Source organism: Camellia sinensis, chromosome 5 (genome assembly GCF_055761805.1).
Source record: "Camellia sinensis isolate YWXY chromosome 5, ASM5576180v1, whole genome shotgun sequence".
NCBI classification, from domain to species: Eukaryota; Viridiplantae; Streptophyta; class Magnoliopsida; order Ericales; family Theaceae; genus Camellia; species Camellia sinensis.
In genome coordinates this window covers 179,980,794-179,990,805 of record NC_138965.1, presented here as the reverse complement: position 1 = coordinate 179,990,805, position 10,012 = coordinate 179,980,794, and the positions used below count along the sequence as shown (strand labels likewise).

Genomic DNA, 10,012 nt, shown 5'->3' with positions numbered 1-10,012 from the left:
TAATAATAATAATAATAATAATAATAATAACAATAATAATAATACCACCATAAAAGTACATAACTGTATCACAATTGTTTTAACAAGCAATATCTAATAATAAATTATCATCACACTATTAGAAAATTAGATAATATTTGCTACAAAAATTTGTAATATTTTTCAACAAAATACATAATAAAATGGTATGGTGGTGGTGGTGGTGGTAATTGTATTGTTGTACTGAAAATGGTGTGGTGGCGGTGGCAATTGTATCAATCAATTTATGTCTCCAAGCCAACTGATACCAAAAATGAAGAATTAATATGATTTAATTTTATGGTAGGTTGAACAGTGATTTTGAAATCAAACCCATTCACTACAAGAATTAACACTTTTGGCAACAAAAAAATTGGTCGCTAAAAGTCAATTTTTGGTCGGCAAAAGTTATCTGCGACCAATTTTTTTGGTCGCTACTTTGGTCGCCAATTGAGGGTCGGCAAAAGTAATTCGCGACCAAAATTGTGGTTGGTCGGCAAAAGTTGGATTTTGCGACTAAATTTTTAGTCGCTAAATGTTTAATTACCGCGACTAATTTATTTTGTCGCCAAAACACTTTGGTCGCGAAAAGTAAAATTTTCCTGACCAAAAAGTTTGGTCGCCAATTGTGACATTCCACGACCAAAAATTTTTGTCGCCAATCATGACATTCCGCGACAAAAAATTTTTGGTCGCCAATCGTCACATTCCGCGACCAAAAAATTTGGTCGCCCATTGTGACATTCTGCGGCCAAAATTTGTTTTGTCGCCAATTGTGACATTTCGCGACCAAAAATTTTGGTCGCCAATTGTGACATTCTACGACCAATATTTTTTTGGTCGCCAATTGTGACATTGACATTCTGCGACCAATATTTTTTTGGTCGCCAATTGGGACATTTCGCGACTAATCAATTGGTCGCCAATTGTGACATTTTGCGACCAAAATTTGTTTGGTCGCCAATTGTGACATTCTGCGACCAATATTTTTTTGGTCGCCAATTGGGACATTCTGCGACTAATCAATTGGTCGCCAAAACTATAAAAACAAAACCAAATTTTGGTCGCCAATACCCAACAAAATAAACCTGTAATTTATAATAATTCATCCAATTTATTCAATATAATCTGTAAAAAAAAGAAATCATTCAAACCAACAAATAAATTGAATCATCAACATTCAACAAAATACATATATCAACCATTTCTGAACCTGTTTAATTAAAGTCAGCAACTATTATAAGTTTACATCCGCAAATAATTCGAAACTACATATTTCATCTAGCATAAAAATTAAACACGTTTTAAATTTTTATCCATGTACATCAACCCAAAAATATAACTAGTTGTCTACCAAATATTTTCTATACACACCCATCCAAAAATATAACTAGTAGTGTATCCAAAAATATATTTTCTATATGCATCTATACAAAAATATATAATCCTTCCAAAAATCCAAAAAGTGCCAATTTGTCCTGTACAATTCAGCTTTGTGCACGAGTTCATCCATCTGTACCATAAAATAAGAGAAATAATGTCAGCTAAAATTGGACAAATAACAAATTATGTCCATGAAAGCAAAGGTCACATTAGCAAATTCAATGACTATCATTATCAAATTGTAAATAAAACAATACCATTCTTATGTGTATAGAATAAATTGGATCAGCCACTATTCCAGATCCAAAATAGTGCCACACAGCAGAAACCAACATGGAAACTGGAATTGATCCATATTATCAATAACTCCGAGAAATCCTCAATGAACCTTTCATGTGACAATTGGATTTCAATCCTAAACCAACCACAATCAGTTCCCCAGCTGTGTGTGCTGCTATGTGATACAATCGCTTTTCAGAAGCCTTCTAATGGAACCAATATTGCCAAGGCTTTTGAAGGCTCCTGATCTGTCATGTTGTGATGAAACGAGTGTTACACTGCTGCCACAATGTTACACAGTAACATGCAGACCACCAAAGGATGAACAATGGAAGTATCTATATTTTTTAATCTACATAAATAGATTGATAAATAATGAATGAATGGATGATGAACAGGTTTCATTACACGGCAATATTGGAGCAGAGGCAAAGGGAGATGCCAATGTTGGAAGATCGGATAAAGGGTGTGGCACTTGACTACCCAGAATATAATTCGATTGACTAACCCAACCAATTCACTCCTCAAAGGGCTATTTGGTAGTCTACTTTTGAAACGGAACTTTTTATACTTGGAAAAAAGTTAAGTTTGTGACCATTGGGTAGTTTTATTTTTAATCGTTTTTTTTAGAGATAAGTATTAGAAAAAGCAAACACTAATATATTATATTATATTTATCATGCATGTATTGATCAGTGATATAAAAACTTGCAAGCAAACAAAAAATAATTTATAGCAGCTCTCTAATAAATTTGATACATCGATGATTAATCTAAATACAAACTATTAATTGGTGTTGATAGTCACCACCATATATACTTGACGTTTAATTTGTATTCTTTCTTCTGTAACGATGCAATTTAACATCACCACCTGAAGATCATATTCCATCAAAATAAATACAAACACTACAATTTGCATACAACAGAATGCATGGTGTTCTCAGTCCTATATTATCTTGAATAAGGCCCACAATCCATGATATATGATTTGTAATGTATTTTTGGGAGAGTTGCTAATGTGTAGCATTAGAAATTTGACACTTAGGCAATATTTAAAAATGAAGAAGTTTCTCAATTTCACTACAGGAAGTGTGCACTTTTGCAGTTTCTTAAACATTGTAATTTCAAAGCATGTGAAATTCGACATTTTTTCGAACAAAAATTGTGAAAATATATAATTTCAGAATATATACCACCAGTTTGCTCCAAAAAAAAGCATCCAGACAGATCATGATGATTGACAGCTCAGGAAAAAGCCAGACATAGCTGGAGCACACACTGAAGGCAGACAGATCCATCTGCTGCCCATCCAGACAGATCAGGATGATCTTTATGAAGCCAGACAGATCATGCAGACCACTAAAGGAAAAGAAAGAATAAAAAAGAAGAAATAGAGAGGAGCAGACCCACACTGCTGCCACAGTGTTATACAGCAACACAACACAATGCACCAATCTGCTGCTGATGAAGACAGCAGCCAATTGACAGATTATATTGATGCAATACTTCACCATGCAGACCACCAAAGGAAGAGAAAAGAAGGAAAAATATGAAGTAGAGAGGAACCAATTCAGAGCAGTTTCGGACCCCAAACGCCCCGATTTTGCCTACTTTGTCACACGTTTATGTCCTACATAACTAATCATGCGTCCTATCGAAGCGTTGCTTGCTTTCACAAGTTTGTTTGATCTAGGCCGAGGTGCAAGCAAACGATCTCGGGTTGTTTCCAGGCTGTTTCCAACAATATTGCCCCAACCGGCTCGTTTTTTCCTTTTTTCTCACATTTTGGTTTCCATGGAACATTCACAAAACAGCAGCCCTGAAGAACCACTGTTTGAGTGAGCTAATTCATAGCAGCAGCCCTGAGTTTGATGACCTCACACAGCTCCACCAGATCTGGTTGTGTGCCATTAAAGATGCTGCCATACCTCTGTTTCCAAATAAACCATAACACAGCCGCAGGAATAGTTTTCCAGCTGAACCTTTTCTGTTTTTTCAATGATAACAAAAACCATCTATATACCAAGCTTTTGTTTTTTAAACCCTCTTTTGGATTTTGTTAAACCTCTGGATGGTCTGCTCTGCTTCTCTTCTCATTGTTTTAAATTACAGTTAAAAGGACATCTTCAGCAGTTGTTGTTAATTAATTAGACTTTTTTGACAATCTAGTAATGTGAACCATAGTTTTCTGACTTTGGTTGTGAGGCTTTTGTGTGTTTTTTTTATGAACTAATTTGATCTTTATTGCGATTCAAAAGTAGTAGAACCTATGAATCAGTATCGCTAAAATATTTAAGTACATTATACCATACACTCTTTCGACGCTTGTGTCCAATTGAGTGTTACAATCTTATCTAAAATTAATTAGGTTTGGAAAGAATTTTTTTAACTTCTTTTGTGGCATTTGATATCACCTTTGCAAAATTTTTTTTAAAGCAATCATAGAGAGCGATAATTGTGTACTCAACAATTCTAAATTTAAGAAGATACTTTTGCAAACGATGTTGTCACGGTTAAAACGACGAAATATTTATAGTGAATATCTAGAGCTACAGCCGGAGAAGGGCGTACTAAACAAGGAAATCCTTCAAGGAGTTGAATGAATAATCAGATTGTCTTGATTTGCTTATTGAAATTAGATGTAAGATTTGATTTTTCTGTTTTCAAGTTCTATAGGTTTTTAAATTTTTTATGTTTTTCCCCTTAAATGACAATATGATTCTAATGCCACTTGTCAAATTGAATGCCACCATTACTCCTAAAACCTTCATTTGTTTGAGGTGTCTCACTCATGCAAAAAATAAGAGCACTGATGCATAGCTCTTTGCCTTTTTTATCCCATTCTTAAAACTGACACACATCTGTTGCTGAATTCTCCTCACAACAAACCTTATATATCCCCATCCCATCTTCCTTGTATTTGCCAATTCCAATCTCTCTCTCTCTCTCTCTCTCTCTCTCTCTCTCTCTCTCTCACACACACACACACACACACACACACACACACACACACACACACACACAAGAGATCAATGGAGCAGTCAATGCGCAAGCTTTCAATTATGATCCTTCTAATGATGTAATTTGTTTTAAGTAATCTCATTTATATATTTGATCCTCCTCCTATCTCAGTTTGAGATTTGGTTATAATCCTTCAAGTTAAATTGTTTTTTTTTTTTTTTGGAGTAATATTTCTGTATATTGATCATAGAAAAGTGTTATGAAATTTGGTTTCTTTGTTATTGATTTGGAACTATTCAGCTCATATATCCGTTGCTCTGTGTGTGTGGTGTTGGGAGTAGATCTTCTTTGAAGGTATTTTGGAACCGCTTGAAGAAAAAAACCAAGTATAGTGTTAAGCATCCTTTCGTTCTGTAATAAGACCGCAAGCATCTAGTTGTTACCTTGAAGAGCAGGAAACTGGATGAGACCAAACATAGAGCTAGAACAGGTCATGTAAAGAGCAGCACGAATAAGAGACAAGGGGCGTGTCAAAGAATTATTGAAATGGATGCCCTAGCCTTCCTCCCTTTACCTTAAAATGCAGTAGCAAGGACATATAGACTTTAGGACCTCGCTTCCCGGTCCTCTAGGTTCGTTAGAAGGGAAATTGCTTTTTCACGAAAAATGTGTATGTCTGTGTGTGTACTTTTTGTTCATTTATGTTGGGTCAGTCTATCTGCCTACATCTAAATGTATAAATGTTGGCACTACATGTCATTGTTGTACTTCCATCTCTATATCTAGAGGAGATGCAGTATAAAACATTGTACAGAGACTTGACACCTTTTAGAAAGCTACAAACGTCTGCTAATGTAACAAAAACTTTCCATGTTAATTTTCCTACTCAATAACTAAAGACATTCTTGATCTTTTACAGTCTTTAATCAACAGCTTGGTAATAATTTTAGTGGATCTCATATCACATTCAAAAGTTCAACTAAAAAAAAAAAAAAGAAGAAGGCACGACATGAAAGGGACATGACAACAAATCACACAGTTTAAATGTGATATGACATGGTGTTCGAGTTTACTTTGGGATTTTTATCACACATTTCATCAGGACCAACATACCCTCCTATTTGATTAGACTAAATACTTTCAAGTACAACATTCGAAAATTGAAAACTGAACAATAAATTTGTCTATCAAGATTATAAGTGAAAATCATGTTCCTCCAAGATAATTGAACATTCAGTGACAAATCAAGTCTAACTAAAATTTTAGGATCTTTCATAACCAACAAACAAAACAAACTCCCATCCTACATGCACATGAAAAGTGCACTTCTTCCATAATCCACACATACTATGAAAGAAATTAAATCATACCCGGACAGCTTGTACAACAGCCCTTTTTGTGTTACTTGAAAAGAAAGGAAATGAGAGAGAGAGAGAGAGAGAGAGAGAGAGAGAGAGAGAGACCTGTAGCCAAAGCTGTGACTGAACACTGTCCCGTGATCCAGCAGTGACCATTCCTCCTGCAACTGGAGTAGGAGGCGCCTTCCCACGCAGTGCAGGAAGAGTGGAAGAAGTTGCAGCACCCCAGTAGTCCATACCAATATTTAAGTTTGTGGTGGGACCAGGTACACCTGGAGCACCTGCTGCTGCCACTGGCATGATGGGCATCGTTTGGTTCACCATCATTGGAGGTGTATTTGGTCCTCCATTCTGAGAACCATGCATAGTTCCACCATTCTGAGATGCTTCAGCTGTAACAACGGCATTGCAAAAAAATTTCATTAAAATCATCGGAAAAAAACTGCAAAATTTGGTCACTGAAATTGAAAGAAACATTCTTACAGCCAAACCTTCGAAAGAATCTTGCCTGGATCCTGACTTCATTTGTGAGTCCTGCCCAAAATTAATAGAAAATACTAGATGTGAAAGTGAAATTTTTTGACATAGAAGACATGATCCTCATGCTTATATGGTACGTATGAATCACATGCCTTTAAGGAAGAATTTATGAAGGGTCAACCTCCAAAATAATAGATAACAAATTTATATGTAGTAGGATTAGCATGTCTAATCTATTTCATCCAGTGTGGTTCTCTATCTGGCACAAATACTTCTTAAAGGCAGCCTTGTCATTCTATGAATCTTTGCAATACAAGATTTTTCCAATACTCATGGGAAAACAATCAAAGCACGCACCCCAAACATGTCGAAAATCTATTAGTAATTCTGATATCATAGCATGACAAAAATAGGTCAATTATGTAGCAGACATATGCATACTGATTCATTCCAAACAATGTAATGAGACACACACACACACACACACATATATATATATTTGCATACCTACATAAATATAACCTTCATAGTTGTGAATTACATTTGTTAAGTTTGGTCTTCTAATAAAAGCAAATTACTTATTAAAACATCTTATGCAATCTCAAACAAACAAATTTTCATAAATTAATTAGAATCATATAATTACTGCACATAATAGAAGTATATACAGTAAAATATCTCGATATATTGTCTGCCCTCATTGTGTCTGCGCCCATGTCCTTGTGTCAATGCATTTCTGTCATGCGTCCAATTCCATATGTAATACAGTACATCTAATATTGGTAGTGATACTTTTTTTGGCGGCAACAAGTAAACAAGTGTTGTTGTGGTTGAATGTCAGAATACATGAAGGCAATCTTTTTTTGTAGAGAAAAAAATATGGAGTTATTTATTATTTGAACCTGTGACTCTGTCTACCACAGCAACCTCAGCTGTAAGAAACCATTGACATTACCCTATACTTCTATTTATGCAAGCATTTTGTATGTAAATCACTTAAATTATCACAACAATTGTAGCATTAGATCTTCAGTGAGACCCTCTAGTTACAAACAATTCCTAACACATGCCTTCAAGATCATAATTTATGCCAAATCTGTTACTTCTAATTGTGCCTCTCTAACTCTCTTAGCAGACACTAGTTTGTCATAAAATGTTAACCTAGAGTGGTGATCTTGTGGTGTAAAAATTATACTATGAGATAAGACCCGTTAAAACTAACAAAATGTAACTTCATGGAGCACAACACCAAACTTTAAGACATTCTACACAATATAATCAAATTTTTATTGGATCTAACATACCCAAGCACTCAAGTCATCCATTTATAAAAACCATGTCACATAATACATACATTTTGAGAATTTGCATCACTTCCTTCGCTTGAACCTTCACTCGCACTTTCAGCACTGCATGCATACACAAAATCAGATATGTCAGTATCAATTGATTAACAGTGAGGAGAAGTCAATCAAGTCACTAGCTTAGGCAATAAGCCAAGAAGCAACAAAGCAGGCCCCAGGTCAACCATGAGCCATTAAATAGATTCATCAAATATAATACACTAACCACATAAACATTAATGCTACTTTCATCAACATGTCCTTGTGATCAAGGTGGAAATGATAAGCTGCGCTCCTTTTCTTTTTTTTCTTTTTTTTTTTCTGTTGGGGACCCAGTGATTAATCTGAAGATTTGTTTGCCCATCACTTATCAGAGATGGGACAGATCCTCTGGCAGAACAAAGCTTTAGTTAGTAGCTCATTTATGCTTGATTGTGAAAGAAATAGGTCTTCTGATGGATTAGGGTTCTACAATTCCACACCAAATGAAACAATTTATGTTTCACTTATGAAACAAAGCAATCAAAAGAACACAGCTAACATGGATACCGTAACAAATATTTTTTAGCTACGTGATCAGCAAACGAAAACTTTATTGATGAAAACAACCAAAGTATGAAAAGATCCTTCACTAAAGAGGAGCTTGGAGCTAGCACAAGCTCCAAGCTTCAGTTGGTGAGAAACCAACAAAAAAAGCAAAGCAACAAAACCAACAAACAAAACAGCCAATAGCCACTGCTGAGCACAATCAGACCAACAAGGGACAGCCAAGAGTTGAAAATCAGCAGAGTAAAAGAGCTAATTCTACATACATGAACAACATTTGAGTTGTAAATAAATAAATTACACTATTAATTTGGAAAACATACAACATATCTCAGCAATTTCATATAATTAGACTAAACACATTTAATGTATGTCGAGAATTTAGTTCAAGTAGCCCAACAAAAGCAGCCAGCTACACTCAATGGAAGACTAATTCCAAGAATATTGGCAAACTAACAGATCAGCAACACTATTAGCAGACTAGTAGACTATTACCAGGACTAACAGCTTCAACCCTCAGACCCTCTTTTTAACAGACTAGCAAAGGTAGCAGCAATAATCTGAGTTTTTTTTTTTATTTTCTTTTATGGATCAACATAGCAGAGGAACCCAACAGCAGGGGAAACAGATCAGCAGAACAGAATAGTGGAAGATTGGACTGCCACAATAGTGGAAGAGTTTGGCAAGAAAAATGGAGGTGAAGTAGAAGAAGAGGAAGAAGAGGAAGGAGGAGCTGGAAACATTGTAGAACAAGCTACCAAGTGTTTCTTTGGAACAACACATTTTCTTTGTTGTGCCTTTGGAAAATGAGTCTATGACGATACCAATCTCTTTTTACACAAGTGTTTGTGCTTTATTTGCTTTCACAACCTATTCTTTTCCTGGTGTGCCCAAATGGACCATTGGCATTGCTTTCCTCAAAATAACTAATATGCCCTTGTGACTAGTAACATGTTGAAGTCACTATGACAGTTAATCAAGTGGACTAGCTTAGTTGAAAGTTTTTACATACTTCTAATTACAAGGTCAGGGAGTCAATTTATGCGAAACACAAAGATTGATTATTTTTGGTCTATTATTTATAAATTATGATTGTTCAATTTAATATAATTATCTTCATAGATATCAATAATCACCTGCCAATTGAAAAAAAAAACAACAAAACCACCATCAAAGTTGCTACCCTATATGGAAAAACGCACACACTAGTATAAAAGGAGAGATTGTGAAATGATCAACTTCTCATGATTGAAAATTTTGTAAAATAATCAACTGGTACATGACAACTGAATGAATAAAAAGTGTTGGAGCTGATTCAGATCTTTGATATCCATAAGACACTAAGTAAAAATTTGGAATTTTAGAACTTCCTAACATCCTTACAGATAAACACTATGTATTTGAACTAAAAGCAAAATTATTTGCCTAGATGATCCAAAAGATAAAGGAGCTACTCTACAATATTTGATTTATTGCTCAATAAATTTATATTTGAGTTCCTATTTGAATAGAGGTAAGAGAAGAGGAGTTTTTAGAATGACCCAGGAAATGAAGGATGGAAGGAGAATTTAAAGGGAAGGTTGTGATCCATTCAGCACAGTCAAACATATACCAGTGGTGAAACTAGTATGAAGACTGTTTA

General features: G+C 35.0%; 1 protein-coding gene across 2 annotated transcripts; it reads right to left on the bottom strand.

Annotated features, from left to right (window-relative positions):
* Positions 1-1,162: 1,162 nt before the first annotated feature.
* Positions 1,163-8,282, bottom strand: LOC114305579 (bZIP transcription factor 16-like). Of its 2 annotated transcripts, XM_082870571.1 has the most exons (5): positions 8,051-8,282; positions 7,836-7,890; positions 6,493-6,535; positions 6,107-6,393; positions 1,163-1,531 (listed from the first exon to the last, which is right to left on the bottom strand). In XM_082870571.1, exons 1-5 carry the CDS (start codon positions 8,080-8,082, stop codon positions 1,436-1,438), a joined length of 513 nt encoding a protein of 170 aa, XP_082726697.1. In that variant the 5' UTR covers positions 8,083-8,282; the 3' UTR covers positions 1,163-1,435. The 2 variants fall into 2 exon arrangements, with proteins under 2 accessions (XP_082726697.1, XP_082726698.1); XM_082870572.1 differs by lacking the exon at positions 8,051-8,282 and having other exon boundaries at positions 7,786-7,894.
* Positions 8,283-10,012: the final 1,730 nt, after the last annotated feature.